The following is a 24,239-nucleotide window of genomic DNA, read 5'->3' on the forward strand; positions in this document are numbered from 1 at the left end:
GAGGCTAGCTAGGTGATGGAATAGATCTACTTTCTGACTGTTGATTTCCATTCAATAAATTATTTAATATGTTCATTATCATTTAACAATCAGATACTGCTATCAGACAGCATCTGAAATAATGTCCACTTTTGGGGAACTATGAACGCAGAGGGAGCCAGAGGGAGAGCTCAGGAGAGAGAGCTCCCCTTCCCTTCCTGCTTTGCTGGGATGGATCAGAGTACTTCTGGAGGGGAGGCAGGATTGCTGTAATACTGATCTTTCTTTGCTGGATGTCTTGCTTTCAGTTAATTCTCTACCACAGCAACATGTGGTTAGTGACCCACCTTTGAACTGAAAGAAGGAACAGCAACTTAACAAAGCCAGCACTCATGGGCGAAGGTCTGAGTCATGCTCCGCATAGGAGCGTGACTTACTGAGAGTCAGTTAAACGACAGCAAATATGCCTAACTAGGAATGGATTAATATGTCTGGAAGAGAGTAAAAACATGACCTATGGGTGAGGAGGTAAATGCAGAGCTAGAAATCTCGGGGTTGAACAAAGCCAAAAAGCAGATGGAGGAGAAAAAAAGAAAAGGAAACTATGGGAATGTGAATAAACTGTGGAAAAGAACTGAGAAGTTGCATTATTGCTAATTTAGGAGGCAAATCTGCACCACCACTGTTTTGTGTTGGTTTTCTTTTTCTTCTTCTGCTTTTTCACTTACTGTTACTTTGAATTGCAATGCTCTAGTTTCCTGTTAATTTGTATTTGTCAGATTTGGAAACCAAGACTCTCCAAGGTGTGAAGACTGAAAACAGCCTCAGCTCCACAGGCTCCTTCCTCGTGGACAATTCTAGCATCGACTTCCAGAAGTTTCCTGACAAGGAGATATTAAGAATATCTGGGCCTCTCACTGCAGACTTCACAATCAAGGTGAGGGTCATTGGTCATTGACTTCTCAGAGCACCATAAAGTACGTAAGATGCATTTGAAAGATGAGAGGGATTTTTCTAGATCTTAATTTTCCAGTAGACATTTACCCCAAAGCCTAGTCCAGGCTAGCTCTTGAACTCTACATGAAATTCTTTATAGTTAAATATCTGATGAAAGCCTCGTTGGACACTCCTCGGGAAAGAGACCGAGTTTGTGCCAAGAAAGGCATACCCAATATGTGCCCTAAAGAGAAAAGATGAACAGGCAGATCACCTTCTGTATGTGCTGCTGAGGTACACATAAATCAAGGACGTACAGCTTGCTTCATCTGTGACAAACAAAAAGAAAGAAAGTCTGTATCTTTGGCCGATAATTTGTGGGGTTTATACTGGAGTAATTTACAGAAGACTGTAAGGGAGTGGAGAATGAGGTCCCCAAGCTCCAAAATAAATGGGATGACTTTGCTTGAGAAGTCACGGTTTCATTTTGAAGTTCTGCTTTATGTTGCACTGGCAATAAGAATAAAATTGTTTCCTCCCATTAGAGCATTTCTTTTCTTCCAGGTAATATAAAACATATTGCTGGAAGCAACGCACACATTCTGTGGGAAAACACACACACAAAAATGAACATTTGGGAATTACAATAAAATAAATCCTTTTCCAGTAGGTCCAAGGAACCTGAAGGATTTCAGCTGTAAAACTGTAAAACCTGTATCATGTCCAGGACTACATAAATTTTTCACCATGGGCCCCAGAGGTAGATGACATTTGCTTTAACCTAGAGTTGATGGCAGCTAGAAGTTTCAACAGTGAACTGGAAAATGCGACAAGTGATTGGGTTGGGTTAAGCTGGGCTGGGCCAGAATGGGTCAGCTTGGGAAGCAGCAGAGCCCTGTGGACTGTTCCCTTCCCATCTTGGTATGTTAGCAGCACAAAAAGCAAGCTGAAATATCAGGACTGGTTCACGAGGAGAAGCCTGACCTGAAGAATACATTCCTTTCTCTTTGAAGGTTAGAATGAAAATGCCTTAATAAAGCACATGGTCATCAATTCAAAATGTCTAAAACACTTTTTTATTTGTACTACAGATGATATCCAGATGATGAACAGCAGTGTGATGTAAACAGTATTGCTCACTTTGCATTATTTGTGTCATCTATGGATTTAAGGCAGCCTGGTTAGTTAGAACATACCAGTTGGGCGCAGCTGGTCATGCAGACCAATGGCTTTGAAATGGTAACAGGAGGGTTGGACTGTGTTCCTGGTATTACCACTGTTATCTTTATGACAGGGAAAATACCTTTATCCCTTGGTGCTTGCATCTCCTTGTCTATCAAAGCAAGGTAAGATGCACTGGTTACATCAAAGGCAGCAACTTACATGTATGAAGACTGTCTGGCCAACAGGAGCGTACAAGCTGGCTAGGCGTAGGCAGAACAGACACTGCTGAGTTGAGATTAAATAATTTAAATAGGATCATAGAATCATAGAATGGTTTAGGTTGGAAGGGACCTTAAAGATCATCTAGTTCCCACCCTCCTGCCATTGGCAGGGACACCTCCCACTAGACCAGGTCGTTCAAAGCCCCATCCAAGTGCCTCACCAACGTCAGAGTGAAAAATGTCTTCCTGATATCTGAACTAAATCTACCCTCTTCCAGTTTGAAGCCATTCCCCCTCATCCTATCACTACATGCCCTCATAAAAAGTCCCTCTCCAGCCTTTTTGTAGGCGCCCTTCAGATACTGGAAGGCCGCTATAAGGTCTCCCCCGAGCCTTCTCTTCTCCAGGCTGAACAACCCCAACTCTCTCAGCCTCTCCTCATAGGAGAGGTGCTCCAGCCCTCTCATCATCTTTGTGGCCCTCCTCTGGACCTGCTCCAACAGGTCCATGTCCTTCTTATGTTGGGGGCTCCAGAGCTGGATGCAGTACTCCAGGTGGGGTCTCACGAGAGTGGAGAAGAGGAGCAGAACCACCTCCTTCGACCTGCTCACCATGCTTCTTTTGATGCAGCTCAGGATACAGTTGGCTTTCTGGGCTATGAGTGCACGTTGCTAGGTCATGTTGAGTTTCTCATCCACCAACACCGCCAAGTCCTTCTCCTCAGGGCTGTTCTCAATCCATTCTCCACCCAGCCTGCATTTGTGCATGGGATTGCCCCGGCCCACGTGCAGGACCTTGCACTTGGCCTTGCTGAACTTCATGAGGTTCGCACAGGCCCACCTCTCCAGCCTGTCCAGGTCCCTCTGGATGGCATCCCTCCCCTCCAGCATGTCAACTGCTCCACACAGCTTGGTGTCATTGGCAAATTTGCTGAGGGTGCACTCCATCTCAACATCCATGTCACCAACAAAGATGTTAAAGAGAACCAATCCCAGTACCAACCCCAGAGGAACACCACTTGTCACTGCTCGTCACTTGGACATGGAGCTGTTGACCGCCACTCTAATGGTTGGACTCGATGATCTTAAAGGTCCCTTCCAACCTAGACGATTGTATGATTTTATGATTCTTTCAGTGTGACTGTCCAGCCATAGTTCTGCTATGTGTTTGCACCTTTTGAAAGTCAGAGTAGCATGGCTCAGCAGGTGTTAATTTATTGACATATCTGTTGTCTTAAGTGGATATGGAAAAATGCACAAACAAAACCCCTGCTCACAGTTGTAGCATTAGATTTTGCCATGGATCACGCACTTAAAAATTCCTTGGATTTGAATCACAGTTAGTTTTTTTAATAAACAGCTATAGGAGATACTTTAGATATTACTTCATACAACGAGGATATTATTCTATACTATTTCATTATTATTCTTACAAAGTTTTCTAGCTTCATTTGTTAGATTTTGTTGGATATAGGAGTGTACATACAAATAAGGCTAATATATATACAAATAAGGCTAATACACATACAAATAAGGCTAATACAGGAGTATCAAAATGCATGCATACCTCTCAGTTATGTCAGACTTGGCAACTGCTTTCCATACTTACTATAGCCATGACTATTTTGCCTTGAGTTTGTGAAGGTAAAGTACTTTTCTTTAAAAAATCTCAAGAAAGGTTTCTATGTGGTGTTAGCAAATTTTTCTTACAAAGTGGGATCTCTCTGGATGTGAAGGCTCACTTTCCTGGGACAAGGCAGTTTTATGCAAACAGCTGTAAATGAATCTGTAGCTGTAGCAGAACTCTAGTTTTAGGATCGTTGTCTCCAGAATGACTGTTATAATCCTTTTCAATTGACCCTGAATGCTCTTATTCAGAGAGGTCAAGTTAGACACCTGGATATAATTCAGAAGTAGAAACTCAATGTGGGAGTTGACATTTAAGTTTCTTTATTGGTGACATGGAGTACTTTAAAATTGTAAGAAGAAACTTCATGCTGTTCCTGTAGGAGCTGAATTGTATAATGGCTAGATTTCTTGACTTTGTAATAGTCAGTGGTACATTCCTTCTGTGCTAAACTCTTGGCAGTCTATTCACAAGATAAGTAAATGGCAAAAATAATTCAGTAAAACAGCTCTCTTTTAAAAATAAAGGTATTATCATAAAACAGGAGAAGAACTGGCATTTTTCATGTTCTTATATTTTATATTCGTAGTTTGAGAATTATAAATCTACTTTATAAACTTCTGATGTTTGAAAGGTAGAAGACCTGGAAAAGATGACAGCAAACTTAAATTGAACTTGAATTTTGTCCCTGAATACTGAGCATTTCCCTGTTTTGATGTTTTTAATACAAAATTCTAATTCAAGTGAATAGAAATGCCTTTTTCCTGAAAGAAAAAAGGGTCATGTTTGATAAAATCCTGGTGAAATGAAGGTGAGTTTCACTTGGAAATCTTTCTGGCTGACACTGTGATCTAGAGGACTGAGCAGTAAAATCACATAGGGGGAATTGTCCTTTATTGGCAGAGCTGCCACTGATTTGCTGGGTTGCCAAGGTCACGTATTCTTCTGTCTGTGCCAAAAAGTCTCCTCTGTCAATATTGTCCATTTCAGACACAAAATAGAGAAACTTGGAGTGATCATTTCATGTCACACATCCACACTCCTTTGAGCAGGGTGAATCTGTTCTGTCAGACGGGGTCTACAGCTGATAATGTAGTGCTAACAGTCATCACTGGTCAACGATTTAAAGCAATCAGCACTGCAAAAATGAACCACCTGAGTTACAGGCTTACTGAAGAAGACAGTAGGGATTGCCGGGGAAGGGTTAGGCAAAGGGCTGGCAAAGCACAGCCAGTTAGGCTTTGTTTTACAGGCTGTGGTTTTTGCATAGCTAGGGCCCTAGCCCTGTGGCTCAGGTGTGAGGAGGCAGAGACTAGTGAGTTTAAAAAAAGATCTAGTAAAGGGTGTTGTCCAGGCTTGGGGCTGGTTTGCAGCAGAAACCACTGTTGGCCGAGATCTAGGCTAGACTAGGTTTATGTTGGTTTTCAATGCCTGTTATCAAGATGAAGGTTTGTTCTTAGGGCCTGCCTGCATGGACAAACAGATTTGCATCAGGAATGTGTAGGGTTGGATTGGGTAAATTTTTTTCCGGAGACTGTCAGAGGTATTTAGATTAGGAATGGATCTGTATTGATGTTTTCTTTTGTAGTGCTAAGGCTGACAAGCTTTGGTTAGGGGCTGCTGCCAGAAGAGACTGCCTGGCTATTTTTTTGTGCTGATGGCTGGAGATACTGCTGGTTTATTTAGAAATGGTGCAGACCGGGTTCCCTTGAGCACAGTTACTGCTGAGATTAGGATTTCGACCACCAATTGTCAAAAAAATAACAAGATAGAGCTCAAAACTGGATGCTGAGTTGTGCAGGGCTCTAGAGCTAGCCAGGCAATTCTTATCCCAGTTGTGATCTAGCACTGGCAGAAACTGCTGGTGAGATAAATGTATTTGATTAGAGTCCAGGTTAACAAAAGAAAATAAGGCTGAGACTTAGCCTAGACTTCCTGGGACTTGCAAGGGCATGCAGGAGATAATGCATGTACAGGCAGCCAGCTGGCAGCGAGGTTGATGGGCCTTGTCAGGCTAGGGCCAGGATTGGATTAAATAATCACTTTTGAACAGGAGCATACAGTGATTTACCTTGTGGAATGAAATAAGAAATGACTGCAGTGCTCGCTTTAGGGCAGAGGCCAAAAGATGCAAATCTGCTCTAGCAGCAAGGACCTATTGTTTATGGCTGGCTTATTGTTGGATTTTGGTGATATTACCATGTGAGGATTGGGGGTGATGACAGTAAGGGTCTTCTGTGTAATTTATTCCTGATGCTAGCAAAGGTTTCCAGGGGAGATTATGCCTCGTATTTGGGAGAAGGCTGCAAGTCATGCAGGAAGTGGTGAAGGATCTAGTCTTGGAAGCACGGGTAGATCAGGGTTAGGATGGTGCGCCTGGGAGTAGACGAGCTAGAATTAAGGGTGAGTGCAGAGAAAGAGCGAGAGTTAAGGTTTAGTTGTGACTGAGTCAGGTTTTGTCTTATCAAGGTCAAATGACTGAAACACTTTGCTTAATCTAGAAGATACTAATGGAATATAGTATAGTCCCTGCATCATAAAACAATACTACCTCTTGAGATAATGTGTCTTCCTGAGGTCACTTCTGTAAGATGGTCTGGATCACTGGCTTTTGTCAGCCTATGTTTGCATTCAATACTTTTTTTTTTTTTTTTAAGCAATAGTCATAAAAATCACCCACTCTGATTTCCAAAAAATAGACAATTGTCATAATAATGTCTAGGTTAAGCTCACAAGTAATGACCAGCCTGAAAAGAGACCTAATCATTATTTATCTTTACTAGATCCTGTGACAAGTTCAGAAAAATTCTACCTGTTTTCTCCTATTTTGGCAAATGTAGTAAAATTTATGGAAAGCCATGTACTGGCCTTTCTGAAAACAATGCACAGATTCTATTTCATATCTATCTTTCTGTTCAATATAAATTATTTCAATTAATAGTTCTTGGAACATGATCTTTCTCCTAATCAATGTATTCCATCTATAAGTATATAGGAACCGCTGCACTAGGTTGAGCAAAAAGTCTGCTTCACTCAGATTCTGTTTCAGAGAGGAACTGGTTTCAGATACTGAAAGAAAGAGTGCGAGACAGAGATCAAGGTTACCCTCTGCTTGTAGGCCTTCCTTGACTCTCATGTTGCATTTGGACTATTGTGTATAATGACTTAAATGAGCCAGTTTTCAGGAGTTTCTATAGGCCCTTTTGTGCTATATTTGCCCTTTTGACAATGATTAACTCATGGGATGAGTTCCACAATGAACTGTGCACTGTGCAGAAGAAGGAATACATCTCATTTTTAAACCCTTGGTGCAATATTTTCACTGATTCCTTCTGTTTTTTCCACTCTGAGAAACAGGAAATTATTACTACTGTTTACCCCCTTTCTCCATTATTTCTATGTTTTAGATCTCTGTCATCATCATTTGCCTCTTTCCTAGCGTCCAGCTCTATTTAATCTTTGCTTTTATAAAGGATGATCCATATAAGGGTTATCCTTATTTCCCTTCTTTTGTCCTTTTTTTGCTTCTGCTGTGATTATATATTCATAATTTTTTATAATCTGCATAAATATGTAGTTTGTGACTCATTTAAATATCTAAATGTTTTTTTGGAAATATCCATTTCCTATAAATAAATGTGTAGTTTAATAAAATATAATAAATTTAATAATAATTTAATATAAAGAGCTTACTTATATGATACATAAATATATATTTGCAGAAAGAGTGAACTACACATAATCATCAGGACACAAATATATTCTACTTGGCTGTGTAACATGCCCTCCTTTTTCCTTCCTTTCTGTAATTGTCCCGTAATCTTTTTAACTATTGCTGCACACTGAACTGATATTTTCAGAGGAATGCCTACAACAATCCTGCTACCATTCTGAATAGTAGTAGCCACCGGGGAGGACATTTTCATGTATAATTAGCCTATATAATTAGTTATTTTCTCCCACAGGCATTATTTCTTTTTTACTGAACATGAATGTAGCCTGCCAAAGCTTCAAGTGCTTTCACAGACAGTTTCATTTTTAACTACCATTCATAATTATTTTCTTTAGAAAACATGGTCAGCTCATGGTTGACCCTTTATCCTGTTCACCTGGACATCTGCCTAACAGCTCATGCCCTAGCAGACATCCCTAAGGGTTTTCACAGGTCCTTCATTCATTGCAAGAACAGGTTATAGGACCATTCTCTGTTACCCAGTCATCAGTCCATGGGAGGATCTTCTTAGCTCATGCGAACTTTGTCCAGGATCTGTGGTGAGGGACCTAGAAGAAAACTGGTACCTAAGCTACCTTTATCAGTGTCCCTTGTGAATTTTGGCAAAGCAAACTGCAATGCTTGAAAAGCATCACCATTCTCAGGGACCCATCTTTGACTTCTGTTCTTTATTTTCATTCTATCTACTGATTCCATAACAGAGGTAGAGAGTATTGGTCTGTGGTTTCATGCATTACTCATGAAGCCCCTTCTAAAAAATGTTGTTACAATTTTCTGTTTTCTTGTGGTTTAAACAATAGCTTGTTCATCAAAATAGGCTAACTGTGATCATACATGATTTGCATTCTGTGCTCTTCAAAGAGCACATGATTTGAAACTACTGGGTGGGGGCTGTTTGGATCTGGGTATGTGTTACCATTAATCTTACATACTTCTTTAAAATACTGCTGATCTAAAAATCTACTGTCAGGTTTTAATTAGACGCAATAGACACAGTTTCTTAGACATGTTATTTTGTATTCCTCTGACAAACAGTTCTTTGTAATTTTTCCTTTTCTTTTCTGTAAATTTTTCTGATATCATGTATGAGTTCTCCAAGTCTATTTCAAAAATCAGTCGGTTTTAAATACTATGAAGCTTTGGTGCCAACCTTGTTCAGTTTTAATCCTTTTAACAATTTTTTTTGTGGCAAACATTGCCTTTTTATTTTGTTGATTTTATTTTTATACGATATCTGTCACAATAGGATCCTAATTTTTTACATTAATTTATTTTGTATTGCTATGATTAAATTAAGGTTAATAAATATTCTGCAGTGGAGATTAAGGTTGCTTGCTCAAAGGTGAATTCTCTTACCCTGTTGTTGGTAGCGAAATGGTGTTTCCATAGATGAGTGGGGTGTTATGGGGGGTACCAATAGAAGAGATGCAGCAGGGCTGGTTTTGGTGTATTTGGGGTTGCCCTGGGTTCTGTAGAATAACTTTGGTCTTGTCATTTGAAAAGCTTCTGCTTTTGTTGCACTTAGTAGTGAATTCTGTACAGATTATCATAACTGTTATAGCTGATACAGCGTGCTCCATTGCTGCCAGTTATCTTAGCCTGTCCATTGCACTGAATTTCTATGTTGCTCTTCCTTTGGTGAGAGTGATGGAATTTGAGAAAATATTTGAACCTTCTAGATTTCTCTTTTGGCTTTGTGAGAGGTTTAGTCTAAAGGCTTTTTAACAGTCATCCTAATCACCAAAAGGAACACAGCTTAATCCAAGTTTGGGTCATGGTGAGCAAGTTCAATTCAAAGATGTTTTGTAAAGCGTGTAAATTGGTGATAATGTAATTTCACAGGGATTTCTCTGGCTGATTTAGAGGCTGAACTGAGAAGCAACAGACAGAGCTGTCTTCTATATAAACACAACCCCAAAACCAAGCTGATCCAACACAGGACAATCACAATCAAGGGACATGAATGCAGAAGCGGGCAGTAGACATGTTCTCTGGAGCTCAAAGGCAGAAGTCCCTTCAGCATTCTAAGGGAATTAAAAGGCAAGCTCAGAGGAGTCATGGTGTAGTCCTGTGTTAGACAGGATGCTTGGAAGCCTTCAGCATCTCTCTGATTTACATGTTTTGTACGTTTTATGTTATTTTAAGCAAACTTGTAAAGTTATGTTCCCACGACAATGTCTGGCTCCTATTTCTGATTCGTGAACAAATCGTGAACAGCAGCATATCTCTTGCACATCCTTCTTTTTCAGTGTAAGGTATCGCTACATACAAACAGGAATATTATAGCACTCTAAGTAGAGAAAGGAAAGCACCATAACAGCTTTGGTTTTACTGACATGAAAAGCACTAAATTATGTATGCTACATGAGGATAGTTCTCCACACCCGTATCCCCAGTTTCTTTGTAGGTTGCTTAGAAGATTTCTCATTAATAAATAAAACCTCATTATTTGGAATTTGGCACTCACAGAAAGCATTTGTAATAATAATGTGGAAAAATCCATTAGAACGTTTTCAGTAAGCATGGTGGCGTGGAGCTAGATCTTAATACACCAGATCAAATTTCATAAGACAAAAAATGGCATGCAATAATAATTGCTTTTCCCAGTTTGGGACATGCACACACACGAGAAAGAAATGATGTCTTTCCTCCTCCTCCTCCAACACACACAATTTCATAAAATTAGAACATCTTGTTGAATATGCTTTTCATGATTTAACCCTACAATTAATGTTAATCGCTGCTTGGTTATCACTGCTGGTTATAAACTGCTGATTAAATTTCACAACTGCCCAGGTAAACTTAGTGCAGTTTTGTAGGCCAGGACGTGTGTTCTTCAGTGAATATAAACAGATGGTTCAGACATACGCTGCCAAAATCAAGCATGAAAAGGTTAGGCTTTGGGGGACTTCGCTTGCTTGTTTGTTTTTATGTGAACTAATCACATTTGAGGGTTATAGGAAAAACAACACAATACAAAGGTGAAGTCAGATATTGTCATCTCTTGGTCAAAGGTCAGATCACAATAATTCAAAAAGATTATGCTGCTTTCATATTCAAATTACAAGGTCCGTTGTTTTCATTCAATTTTCTGTGGATATCCCCAAAATCAATACTGTATTTTATCAATCTAAAACTTCACCTGAGGCTTGTGCCTCTGTTGCACCATCCCAGACAGTCATTTACAAAATCAATTTTAAAAAGCAGGGTGCAAGGAATGAGTTTTTTTCCAAGATCTTTCTACAAGAAAAAAAGATCTCTCTGTTGTTAGTGACTGTAGACTAGACAGTTAATTTTTGGTGGATGGTTAGAGGAGTCTAATTTTAACCAACTCTTTATAAGACTGATGATATCCTCTTGGGTCTTACAAAGTGGTGAGGGCTGTTCTGATGTTTGCAGTACTCCAAAGTCCCCTGAAACCTAAAAGAAGTCAAGGATGATCTCTAGGGGGTTGCAAAGCACAAATGCGGGGCTTAGTGCTCTGCAAGATCTGAGTACTTCTGCTGTCTGCTATTAATAGATTCAGATAGGGTTACATTTGCAAACATAATGAATGATTGCCGTTTTTTCTGGTTCAGTGACCTGAGGATGCAAAACTCGCTGTTAGCTAGAGGACTAACTAAAGATTCTCAAGTATTGACCATGTCTATTTGAAACTCTGGCATTTCTCATAGCTACCAGGGTGTTGCAAATACTGCAAGGGTAAAAAATTTCACCATACTGCAAAGCTGAGTATTTCAATGTGTGGAAATTGGCCCTGTGCAGCAAAATCAGGATATTTCTTAAAGCGTTTAGCTATCAAGTCTTGCTTTGAGTTTTGCAAGGCACAAGCAGCCACTGATGTTTTCTCCTGGATCAAGATCTTAGCTTTAACAAACTGTCAAACAAAATCAAAACGAAATTTTTGCTGTGTGGAATCACCATATATTGTTCCTCTTCTGCTTACAGTACTCCTTACAAAAATAAACAATACCATGCCTGTTTCTTTCATTTGCCTGTTTTGTGCCATTTTAGCTTATGGCTGTGGCTCATTGTAATTCTTTCCCACCTATGTTGTTATCATGGCTGTATGAGTGACTTCCACGTTAGGCTGGAAAAGATGTACGTCTGCCTTTTCTCTGTGTCAAAACAGATAGATAATTCTGCAGACATGCAGGAATAGTCTGCAGGGAGAGGAACTCTTATGTCTTCCTGATTTTTTTTATCTTAATGTGAATTCTTTTTCCTCCTCTTCCTTTTATAGTAGGCTCTGTGTGAGCTCTTGGTCTGTTCTTCATGATTCACTGAAGACCGTACTGCTAAGCAGATATTCTGAGTTTAAGAATCACTGATGATCCTTAAAAAACAAAGAGTAAGAGCCGAATTCTCCCCAGTGAATATTTTTTTTCTGCACATTCAGATCAGACACCTCCGTGAATGGCTTCCAGCACAATAGAACATTTTTCCCAGGAGTGCATGAAGCTTTCATGAGCCCAGAAAGACCCTTCTGAAGTGTGTGATTAATGCACCATCCCCACACAAGGAATTAGATATCCTGTTTCTGACACAGAGACTCAAATGATATTAATCCGTGCAAAAGGCCTCCCATTTGCTGAAGAAGCTATATTGCTACAGCTGTATTTTTTTTCCTGTTGGGAATTTACATCACTGTTTACTCTAATTAGAAAAGGGCAGCCTTAGTCTCTGTGGGCCAGATCTCTTACAGCCATCAACATATCTTGCAGTATTTTTGCCTTCGTCCTTCTCTTCAAGATATACTTTGATTTGTAATCATGTTTCTGTCCATCTACAGGGGAAAACAAAACAAACAACCCAGATTACCCTGTTCAGCTCAATTTGTCATATTTTTGCTTCTGTTTCACAGTATACTCTTTGACGGCATCTCCTGGTGTTTGGAAAGAGGGAAAATGAAAGGCAGATTGAAAAATGGTTCTAAAACAGGGCAACTTGTTCAAAACATGGGAAAAGAAAAAGGAGGCAGTGCTGAAACATCTTAAGCTGTCTGAAAAAAGGAATAGGGAGGATTGTTCCTGAGAGCAAGAGTACTGACTTGGAGAAGGGTCCATCTTTTCTGGTTGTGATTTGGCAGTGATTCTCTCCTGCAAGAGCATCACACCACTGATGCAAAGATGCCCAAGCCACACCAACGCATTATGTCCTAGGGCAAATAATCAACTAGGAGAGGCTTTTACTAGCAGCATTGTTGTTCTTCCTTTGCCAGCTGTTCATGCAAAGGCTTAGAGGTAAGGTCAAGGGATGCCCTGCAGAGATTTTGAAGTCCCCATAACTGTATTAATCAGCACAGCTATCAAACAGGAAGGATTTTTTCCTGGTCCAGGTGCAGGTGGTGCTGCTTTAGCAGTGTGAAGGTCTCTTTTCTTATGGCACTCCTTGCACTACAAACTCTTGTTTACCTGGGAAGTCTAATCAGCACACAAAGTACCGGAAGCATAGTGTAGCTCAGGTGGCTTGAAAGTTGTCAGTACTTGTAGGCTCTAAAGAATGTTTTCCAAACATGCACTTAGCTCTAGCCACAAGTCCACATCTATGACCGAAAGGAGCATTTCTGCAGCCAAAATAAAGTAAGCAGAAGGACCACCTTATATTAATGACAGTGCCACAAAGAAGCATGAAAAGGAGACCTCACCTCAGAAATAAAAAATTCTTGAATTAGAATTTTTATACTTTTTTATTTCTCACAGCACAGCCTCCCATTTTTTACTCTGAACTATCTAATATAGTATACTTGGTCTCAGGAGGTTTTGGGAAATATTAAAGATCTAAATCCATGTCAGTGTGGGAGGAACAGCAGGTAGTGGTAGGTGACTTTCTGATGGAATAAAGATCAGTCCATATTCTCTGACCCCATAAAATTGTTCGGTAGCACTAACCATGCATTTACCATGCATTCATTTTTTCAGAACATGGTGTCAGAATGGTCAGAAATGACACTGATTATGCCTGGAAATTTATTTGACTGTGTTTTGCAGCCAAGATTTTGCCACCAATCTATGCTGTTTTGTGCATCTCATTTTCTTACTGCAAAGTATCTCCGGTATTTCATGTAGCTGCAAGAATATCTGAAAGCTGCAAGGTGCATGTGGCAGAATGCTTCTTCCCGGTATTTATGTCAGGTTCACTCTTTGATGTTACATCTTTTTCAGATCCGCTATGCTGGTGCTGCCGACAGTTCAGTTCAGTTTATCTTCTATCAGCCTATCATTCACCGATGGAGGGAAACTGATTTTTTTCCTTGTTCAGCATCCTGTGGAGGAGGTAATGAATTACCACTGTGTTCCAGAAACTGTCATCTGCATACAGGATCTGTCCCAACCGCTGCACTGAGATTTAAACCTTTAAAATGGGCAAAATCTGAAAATGAAAGTAGTTACCTCTAAATGAAAGGAGGGATGTACCAACAGTGGTAGTATCCTGTAAATTTTTTAGCATCATACCAGGCTCTGTACATGGAGTACATTTTTATATCCACATGACTGCATTTAGTGCTACAGCTGTCAAACGTAAGGGTTGATGGGATTTAGGCCCACTTTGGAAGCCCAAGGTATCTCCATTTGCCCCTGTCCCCACCAGCGGCTTTATCCTCATACTGAATGTATGAGTCTTGGTTACCAAGAAAACTCAGCCTTTGTTTTTTGTTTTTGCTCTAAGCTCGTGAATTTTTATTTGACCATACTGGTTGTCTTCTGTTTCCTACTAGATGTGATTTAAGTTGTTTTCAATCTGGTCTGTAAAACAGCAGCTGTTGTGTCCAAAAACGCTGATATTTTCAGTTTGCTTTTTACCAAACCAGAACTTAGATGCACTTGAGAGAGACACAGGAAGAACACCACATCACATATTATTTCCTCTGCTGTGTATTGCAGGTTATCAACTGACATCTGCTGAATGTTTTGATCTGAGAAGCAACCGGGTAGTAGCAGATCAATACTGTCACTATTACCCTGAAAATATCAAGCCAAAGCCAAAACTTCAAGAGTGTAATCTGGATCCTTGTCCTGCAAGGTCAGTCAGCTCTAATTTTAAAAGAGACTGGGCAATAAAAGAGTAAAATAAAGTAGGAAAATATTCTGTTGCTATGGCTTACAGTGTAATTTAGCCTACATAATTCAACCTCTTTCTTATCCTGAGGATGTACTGTGTAGAAAAAAGACCTCAGTTTAGCACCTCCACATTGCAAGGACTGATTTGAAATGGTTGTTTCTTCCCCTCAGATTGTGTTTTGCCTCATTAAATGTTATAAAGTGTGAGAAAACAAATTGTCCATGTTACCATCCTATGATCAACACATGTCTCTTCAGTGTTAGTGAGATGGGAAAAATTCTCTTGGGGTAAAAATGTTTTTGGAAAATGGTTGTCATCACACTTAGATGCATTATTTTTATGGGGTTTTACATTTTCTCCTTAATATAAAGCTTGCTTGCAGTCATAGCAGCTTCTAAGAACATAACACAGGAATTTGTTCTAATTATCAACACCCTTTGGCCCTGCACAAAAGACTCCTCTCTGCATCCCTGCTAAGTGTTCTTCCCCAGAAGATTAATAGTAAAAATAGTAAGATCACAGAGTCAGATTTCCCGTGTGTAAGAAAAGGAACAAAACCACAACAAGGACCAGTCCTTTGTTGCACTGATTCCCCTGAACTTCAGTGGAAGTCAGTCTGCAGCCGCTTATAAACCGCAAGCGTTTATTTCTGTAATGTAAACCTTTTCGTCCTCTTGTGTGGCTTTGCTAAAAGATGGTTAAGTGCAGCCCAGCAGGCATGCATACAAGGATGCCCTAAAACCATTTATTTACCTGCTTCTTTCCCTCTAGACTAGTTTTGTGCCAAGTTTGATAAAGCAAGTTCAAGCAAGTGTCACCTAAAATGTCATTATGGCCCTTCAGATTGCTGGAGGTTGCCATAGAAAAAATATGTCCTAGCCAGGAGAAAGATGCTTTAGGAACCTACGGGACTATGTATGCACCTGACTGAGGATGGTTGCTTCCCAAGCCAGGTATACCAGCTTTAGACTAGCTAGGTGTTACCAGGGCAGAACAAATCACTCCAAGCCCAAGATAGTTTATACATTTTCTAGAAAGTTTCCATTAAAGTTCATTGACTTTTCATAACTGGAGGTAATACTCGGGTTTCTTCACCACTGAAGACACATTTACACAGAGTGTATAGCAGTTTATATTTCTTTGTTCTAGTAAACACATTTTTAATAGTAATTCTGTTTGTAAAGAATTAAAATCCAGAAGTGTTCTCATACAGGGTTAATTTTGAAGTGAAAATCTCTCAGAATTAAAAAGTGGAAATACCAAATCTCGAAATCTAACATTATCTCAGCTGTATTGTACATTCTTTAAGTTACATACTTTAACGTGTTATTTCATTAGGGTGTATTAAGGACGTAATATTAAGAATGCAGTTTCACTAGGGCTTTGTGAAAAGTATTTCTCATTGAGCATGCACTCAGAAGTAATTTTTCAACTTAGAGATTGCTTTCCCACAATGCAACAAGGCCATATTTTCCTTTAACAATATTCTGTCAAGTTCAGTATCTGTCTTCTCGTGTCCTCGTACTTTCCACAAAAAAACATATATTTAATTTCTCAGGTTACTTAAACATATTAACAGTTGCAACTAGACACCTTACTATAATAAAGTCCTTGTACTTTTTCCTCAGTGATTTTCTCAGATCAAAAACTATTTCTCTGAATTCTCCTTGAATTGTTTGAGACAAATGTCAGTAAAGTAGAGGCCGGGTATGATCAAGTAAGAGACCTAAATATGAACGTTGCTGCAAGGTGTGAATTGATATGGAACCTGTCTTTTAGATTCACCTCTCACAGTACCAATGAGAAAGTAATTTTATGTAGCTGCTTTTTTTTTTAAAGCCTAAGCAGCCACTTTTTTAAAATACAGTTTCGAGTCAACTATGTGATTTGCTTCTGGAATTTGTACCGTGGATATTTTCCATACTTTTCCTGATAATTTTAAATGCCTTGTTCTCAAATGGTAAGACAGACGACTGCATGGTACATGGGAGGAAATAGAGAAAAAAAAAAAAAACAACAACTAGGCAGATGTCAGAAAGAAATTTTTGTTTTATATAAGACATAACAAGGCAAAGTTGTTGATATAAAGACCCTGAGGGGAGGGAGAGTCATTTAGAAGTAAAGCTATGCCGTCCCAGGGTACAGGAAGTTAACAGAGAGGAATTGGCTTTTTGGAAACATCCTCACAGAATGCCAAATTGCAAATGATTATTTTCAAAAGCGACTTTGTAAATAATTCAAGAATCAACAACCCAGACAGAAAACCAGAGGAAATCTGTGGTAACTTCTGGAATCCTGATGCCTTCTTACGGTCAGGAAGAGGGTAGGTGAAGCAGAACAACGGGGTCAGGAGCGTGAGCGAGGAGGGCGTCTGGGCTCAGCTGTGTCTTTGCTGTGTGGGAGCAGTCAGTATAAAATGAAGATGTTAATTTTTCCTGGCAAACCCAGTTCCAGTGAGGCATAGCTGATTAGTGGTTGCTGACTGTTCCGATGGTGTGTCAATGAATGCCACAGAAAATAATCGTGGAAGACCACAGCGGCGCTGAATAAAGCGACTGAGAGGAGTTACTGTGGGAGAGCCTACATTAAAATTTTCAGCAAAGGGCAGGCTGGAAGAAAAATTTAAATGAACACCAGGAGTATCGTGTGGGCCTGGAATTAGTTGCCTCTTTAGGCGTAGTGCATAGAAACATTTTGGTTTATTGTGCTTATTATGACAATAATTAACAGTATTGCTGGCATCATGAGTGGCAAAAAAAAGCTTAGACTGAATGAACGTGGAAAATGAATCAACTTTTCTTTCTGCAAACACAGTTTCTCACACACTCAGAGGAGAAGCAGTGTGTAGAAGGTTATATATCAAACGAAAATTTATACATGTTCCTTTTCTGGATTCAGTAAAGGTGGCTCATCCACCTAAGTAAGACCAGTAATTACGGGATAGCTGAGACGTGTTGTGACACCGAGTCCCTTTTCGTCCCTACATACTATCTGTGCCCTATCCAGCCTCTCTCATCGACCCTTTTGGGGATTGACCTCCCACCTTATATAGACAGAAAATATCTGTTCATTTACAGGCCATTAAGATTTTACAACAGTCCATACTTGACTGGCAAATAAATGTATAATGTCTCCTGATGTAAATAGCACCCAGTTTGGTCTAGTTCACTCCCATTCTATGTGGCAAAATCCAACATTAAGATTTCACACATTTAATTAATTGCAAATCTTTTAACTATCCACAACTAAACAGACTGGAGGGTTTAGAGGAGGTTGTTTAGCTATCATCAGTATCCTCATGTCTGGTATCCTCTAATGAAAGGTGAATGGAATTTTTTTCTGCTTTGAGAAGTCTGTTTAGAATTGACGTAACTGGGTGTGCTAAACACTTACCTAGAACAACTCTGAGGTGCTATAAGCTGGAGATACAATTTCTTTCATAATTCAAATGCATTCCTCATAAAAGCAGTTTTTACAAAAAATGAAAAAGGCTTTTACCCCACTCATTATTCACCAGCGCCCCAGGATACTTTCTAGAGAAACATCAGCGCTGCCTCTAGATTTCATCTTCAGCTTTTAAGTGGCATTCGAAGCTGCACAGTTCTGCATTTTTAACAATCATCTCCTCTATTTTTTCGCCTGTCTCTGCTACATGCTAATGTGGAGTTTTCTGAGTCACAAAAGGCCTACTGTTGCTTTTACCAGGAGATTTCAATGGTTTGTAAAGATTTCTAATGACATCTTCAGCAAAGATTCTAATTTCATGCAGTAACTGTCTCCAAAAAAAAATCATAGTAGCAAACCTCTAACATGTGGCCTTCTTTTTATCACTTTGCCGATAATGCCAGTCTGATCTGCACAGGCAAAAATCTGGAATTTACTAGACCATTATCTGTAAGCCTGTCACTAGATATAATGTTAGTACCTGTGGAAAGTTTGGGGAAAAATTTCTAGTTCAAGCAAGAGTTTCAACACTCAGAGACCTGAAGAAATTTTCAGATATCCACAGTTTATGGGGTCCTCCAGCAAAATTGCAAACTCCTTTGTCTACCCATCAAAGATTTTCTTTTGTCATCCTCACTTGAATATCCATGCTGGGTGGTGGTGGAGGCAGGCATCAGCAAAAAGAAACTTGAATTTAAATAAAATTGGACTTATTAGTTATTTTTTAGCTGCTCTAACAAGAGCGAAGAAGTACAAGTAAAAGCACACGAAAGACTGCTATGGATGCAAGGATGTTATGGCAGTTCAGAGAGTAGTGAGAAGTCCCCAATATAGTTCGAGATGTGAAGGTGGGCAACAGCAGCAATTCCGTGGGCAACAGCACAAGACACGTGCATGATAACTTTTATATATTTCCTTCAAAAGAAAAGGAGTTAGCAATGAGTAAATATGCATGATTAGAAGGGCAACATAGAGTATCCTCTTAATCAGTAACAGAGGTCTCCTCACTTCATTACAAATTGGCAGCTGAGGCAGGAAATTGCTAAACGCATACTTTTTTGCTTGTTATCATCTTCCCTAAAGGTATTATGTTAGATAGCAATTATAAGTCAAGTATCGTAAGAGTGCAGTGCTTCCATTTTCACTACATTCTTTCTGGAAGATGAACGAAACTGGAGTGCTGGTATGTTCCTAAAAAGACGAGCTGCACTTTGTGATTTACACAGTAGCAGCCATAGATCTGCAGTGATGAGAGGGGTCTGAGACACAATGACTCATTTATTGTTATTCCGCTCAACTGGGACATACGATAGATTTAAACTTTGTTTTGAATACTCTTTCACATAAAATATCCCATAGTTACCGCAGATACTGGGCTTTTTGACAACACCCCAGCTTTTCGCTTGGATGTGGGACGCTGGTCATGACAATGCCCTTTCCTGATCTCTGCCTCAGGCGAATGATCATTTCTGTGGATTTGCATTTTTACTTAAGTTCTTTATTTGTTACAGGGGGCTTGAGAAAGCCTTTATGCCTCGCAGTGCTCTCTGAACCTTGGTTGCCTCTGATTGCTGCGTCTGGTCTCAATTTCCACAGCCAATAATGTGCATATGAATTATCCTAAAGACAGCAACAGAGAGCCATTCCAGGGGAGGGTGAGACATGAGGGTTTTAGCCATCAAAGCAGAAGGGAGAACAAGGCTTTTCCGCCAGCATAAAGTTGTAAGTGCTGGAAAAGTGAGACTGGTATTAGCAAAAAGAATGCTGCCTGCAAAGGAGAGACCCCAGTAACAAATATCAGTCATTCCAACTGTATATTTGTGGAGGGTGATTTTTGAACAGTTCAGAATTTACCAAGGCTGCTGGAGAAACAAGCTGAAATGAAGCATTATGCATGAAAAAAGGTGGGGAGAAGTTTAGGAGGCCAGAAGCAATTCAGAGCAGCAGGAAGGAACCACCAGGTAAGCTTTCAGGAAGGCTGGATGGGAAATAGTGATACATTCGAATAGAAATGGCAGTACGTATGCATCCAGGTACAGGAGTTGTAGATGGAGAAGAAGCTGATACATTGGCAATGTTCTGTCATTGTAGTCATAATCAGGGTCACCTGAGTTCAAGAGCAGGGTAAAGATGAGCTGCAGATACTCCTAATGCTTAAAGAGGCAATTTTCATAAGACAAATAGACAAAACCTAGAATTTTTAGGCGGGGTAAAAGGCATTCAAGCTAGAAAAGTATTTTCTGAGAACAGTCAGAGAGAGCGGACCAGGAAGCGTTCGTCAAAGTGTTAAAAGATGTGAATAGCAGAGCAAATTCAGCTCTAAGGAGATAGTCCTTATGAAAGAAGGACAGAAAGAAAGGCAGAAAGGAGTTGTCAGGATGCATCAGATACCAAACTGTAAGGTGGGAAAGTAGTTCTTGTGCTGCTATAAGCATCAAATACAGATACCTGTCTGCCCAAGGTGAAGTTAAGGGAAATGTAGTCTATAAAGTCCTAGGAGAGACCAATGCTGCAGCAAGTAATAAGATGGTCACAGAAATTTTCACTGTTAATATTTAGTAGTGGAAAATAACATCAATTTTCTGTCTTTGTATCAAACACTGCTCATCCAAACCATCATAAAATATTAAAGTGAATAAAAAAGGGAGAAGATCTTTAGACACATTATAGTCATTCTACAGGAAGGAAGTACATTTGATGCTTCCAATTGATAACACCCAGTTCAAGCCCTGTAAAGAGACCATTTTTTAGCAGTCTATGGCAGTGATAAGTAAACCATATGGTTCTTAGACTTTGAAATCTGTACACAATGAAGAAGTCATTTATTATAAAGGTGAGATACTGTTGTGCTGAACAGACATGTCCAAAGTGTGAGTTTTTTCTGGAGGCTGACACAGAAGTATAGCTTTTGCAGCAGTCCTTTGCATTTTCAAGTAGGTTGTTTAAGTATCCACAGACAGTCCATTTAAAAATGTTTAGGTAGGGGACATTGGCTGTTACCAATCCATAAAGTACTACAACCATATAAAAGGATATAGAAATACAAAATACACGGTAGTTCTTCAAGTTCCATGCTATATAGTGTAATGTGGTAAGATGATCACAACAGTATCTGTGTCTCAGGATTAAGCATGATGGTCCAGAAACCAGAAATGTAACTCATACTGGTTTCATAACTGAGAATTACGATACTCTCTATCTGCAAAAGCAGACATTCAAAAGCCAGTGTTGCCTGTACCTGTGGTATTACTGTACATGTCGTCTACCCCAGCTCTGAATGGAAATAGTGATAGGTTTACAGAGTAACATATGGGAAACATTGACAGATATCATCTGATAGTAGGTAACTCTCTTCTGAGAGGTACGGAGGCAAACAGATGCACTCTGGAGGGAAGTGTGCTGCTTAGTGACGGCTCGTGTCAGGGATGTCATCGAGAGACCACCAAGCCTCGTACAGTCCTCTGACTATTATCCACTGCTCTTGTTTCACGTGGGCACCAGTGATACAGGCAGGAGCAGCCTGAGTAATATCAAGAAGGATTATAGAGCCCTGGGAGCAGTGGTCAAGGACTCTGGGATGCAGGTAGTTTTTTCATCAATCCTTCTGGTCAAAGGAAAGGGGCTTGATAGGGCAAATCGAACCTGGCAGATCAACAAATGGCTACAGGACTGGTGCCACAGCCAAGGGTTTGGCTACTTAGACCATGGGACTCACTTTGAGAAACCTGGTCTACTACGTCCTGATGGGGACCTTTATTTGTCAGAGAAGGGGAAGAGCATCTTTGGTCAGAGGCTTGCCAAGCTCCTGAAGAGGGCATTAGAATAGAGCTGCTGGGGGAGGAGATACTCAATCCATCCCACTCCTACCAGTATGATGCCAATGACAGTAATAGAAGCTCAGAGCCCAGAAAAGGGTTGCGGGTCAACAGGAGAGCACCTGGAGTGCAGCACAAAGGAATAGCAGCCACTCCAGCCAGTAAGTTAACTTCGTTGGGGGCCCAGCTTAAATGCCTCTATGCAAACACACATAGCATGGGGAATCAACAGGAGAAGTTAGAGATGCGCACATTACCTGCAGGGCTATGATCTTATTGGCATCATGGAGATGTGGTGGGATGGCTCTTATGACTGAATTGTTGGAATGGAAAGATACGAGCTCTTTAGGAAGGACAGGCAGGGGAGACAAGGAGGGGAAGTCGCTCTTTATGTCAATGACCAGCTTGAGTGCATGCAATTCTGCCTGGGGATGGATGAGGAACAGACAGAGGGCTTATGGGTCAGGATAAAAGAGAGGGCAGGGACAGGTGACATTACAGTGGGGGTCTGCTACAGGCCACCAGGCTACAGGTTCCTGGAATGTGTCAGTGATAACTTCCTTCTCTAAATGATAGACAAGCCAACAAGGAGAGGTGCTATGCTAGATCCTGTTCTCACCAAAAAGGAGGGGATGGTGGGGAATGTCAAGCTCAAGGAGAGCTTTGGCTGCAGTGACCATGAAATGGTGGAGTTCAAGTTTCTTAGGATGGTGAGGAGGGTAAGCTCACTACCCTGGACTTCAGGAGAACAGACTTTGGCCTCTTCAGGAATCTGCTTGGTAGAGTAACATGGGATGAAGCCCTGCAAGGAAGAGGGGCCCAAGAAAGCTGGCTAATATTCAAGGATCACTTCCTCTGAGCTCAGGAGCAATGCATTTCAACAAACAGGAAGTCAGGCAAAAACATGAGGAGTCCTGCATGGATGAACAAGGAGGTCCTAGAGAAACTCAGACTCAAAAAGGAAGCCTACAAAAGTTGGAAGGAAGCAAGGACAGTTGGCCTGGAAGGAATACAGAGAAATTGTCCAAGCAGCCAGGGATCAAGTTAGGAAAGTTAAAGCCCTGACAGAATTAAAACTGGCCAGGGACGTAAAGGGCAACAAGAAAAGCTTCTATATGTATGTCAGTGATAAAGGAAGACTAAGGGAAACATGAGCCCTCTCTGGAAGGAAACAGGAGACCTGGTCACCCAGGATATGGAGAAGGCTGAGGTACTCAAGGACTTCTTTGCCTCTGTCTTCATCAGCAAGTGCTCTAGCTACACCGCCCAAGTGGCAGAAGGCAAAGGCAGGGACTAGGAGAATGAGGAACTGCCCACATTAGGACAAGATCAGGTTCAAGACAATGTAAGGAACCTGAGGGTGCACAAGTCCATGTGACCTGATGAGACACATCTGCGGGTCCTGAGGGAACCGGCAGATGAAGTCGCTAAGCCACTAGCCATCATATTTGAGAAGTCATGGCGGGCCGGGTGGGGTCCTGGAAAAAGGAGACACATAGCCTCCTTTTTCAAAAACAGAAAAAGGAAGACCCAGGGAACTACAGGCTGATCAGTCTCACCTCTGTGCCCAGCAAGATCATGGAGCAGATCCTCCTATGCTAAGGCACATGGAAAATAAGGAGGTGATCAGTGACAGCCAACATGGCTTACTGGGGGCAAATTGTGCCTGACAAATTTGGTGTCCTTCTACAATGGTGTTACAGCATTGGTGAATAAGTGAAGAGCATCACTGACATCATCTACCTGGACGTGTGCAAAGCATTTGACACTGTCCCACACGACATCCTTTTTTCTAAATTGGAGAGATATGTATTTGATGTGTGGACCACTTGGTGCATAAGGAATTGGCTGGATGGCCACACTCAAAGAATTGCAGTCAACGGCTAAATCTCCCAAGTGGTGACCAGTGACAAGTGGCATTCCTCAAGGGTTGGTACTAGGACCAGTGCGGTTTAACATCTTTGTGGGTGATATGAACAGGGGATTGAGTGCACCCTCAGCAAGTTTGCTGACAACACCAAGCTATGTGGAACAGCCAACACACTGGAGGGGTGGAATGCCATCCAGAGGACTTGAGAGGTAGGTCTATACGAATCTTATGAAACTCAACAAGGCCAAGTGCCAAGAAAAAAAAAAACCAAACAAAAACACAGCAGAAGCAAAGGCTGAGGCCAGAGGTGTGTGAATGTCCTGCAGAGGCTGGGTACTGGGACAGCAGGGTGTAGGAACACCAGCATAGGAGTGACAAGTGCCTCTACC

At 40.7% G+C, this 24,239-nt stretch overlaps 1 protein-coding gene across 1 annotated transcript in view; it reads left to right on the forward strand.

The window, feature by feature from the left end:
* ADAMTSL1 (ADAMTS-like 1) overlaps positions 1 to 24,239 on the forward strand; it is a 178,734-nt gene that overhangs the window by 53,525 nt on the left and 100,970 nt on the right. The window contains exons 7-9 of the mRNA XM_009891516.1: positions 759 to 916; positions 13,824 to 13,935; positions 14,544 to 14,682. Coding sequence (XP_009889818.1) covers positions 759 to 916; positions 13,824 to 13,935; positions 14,544 to 14,682 — 409 coding nt within the window. The remainder of the gene's footprint in view (positions 1 to 758; positions 917 to 13,823; positions 13,936 to 14,543; positions 14,683 to 24,239) is intronic.

The sequence above is a fragment of the Charadrius vociferus genome, unplaced genomic scaffold (genome assembly GCF_000708025.1).
Source record: "Charadrius vociferus isolate BGI_N301 unplaced genomic scaffold, ASM70802v2 scaffold198, whole genome shotgun sequence".
NCBI classification, from domain to species: Eukaryota; Metazoa; Chordata; class Aves; order Charadriiformes; family Charadriidae; genus Charadrius; species Charadrius vociferus.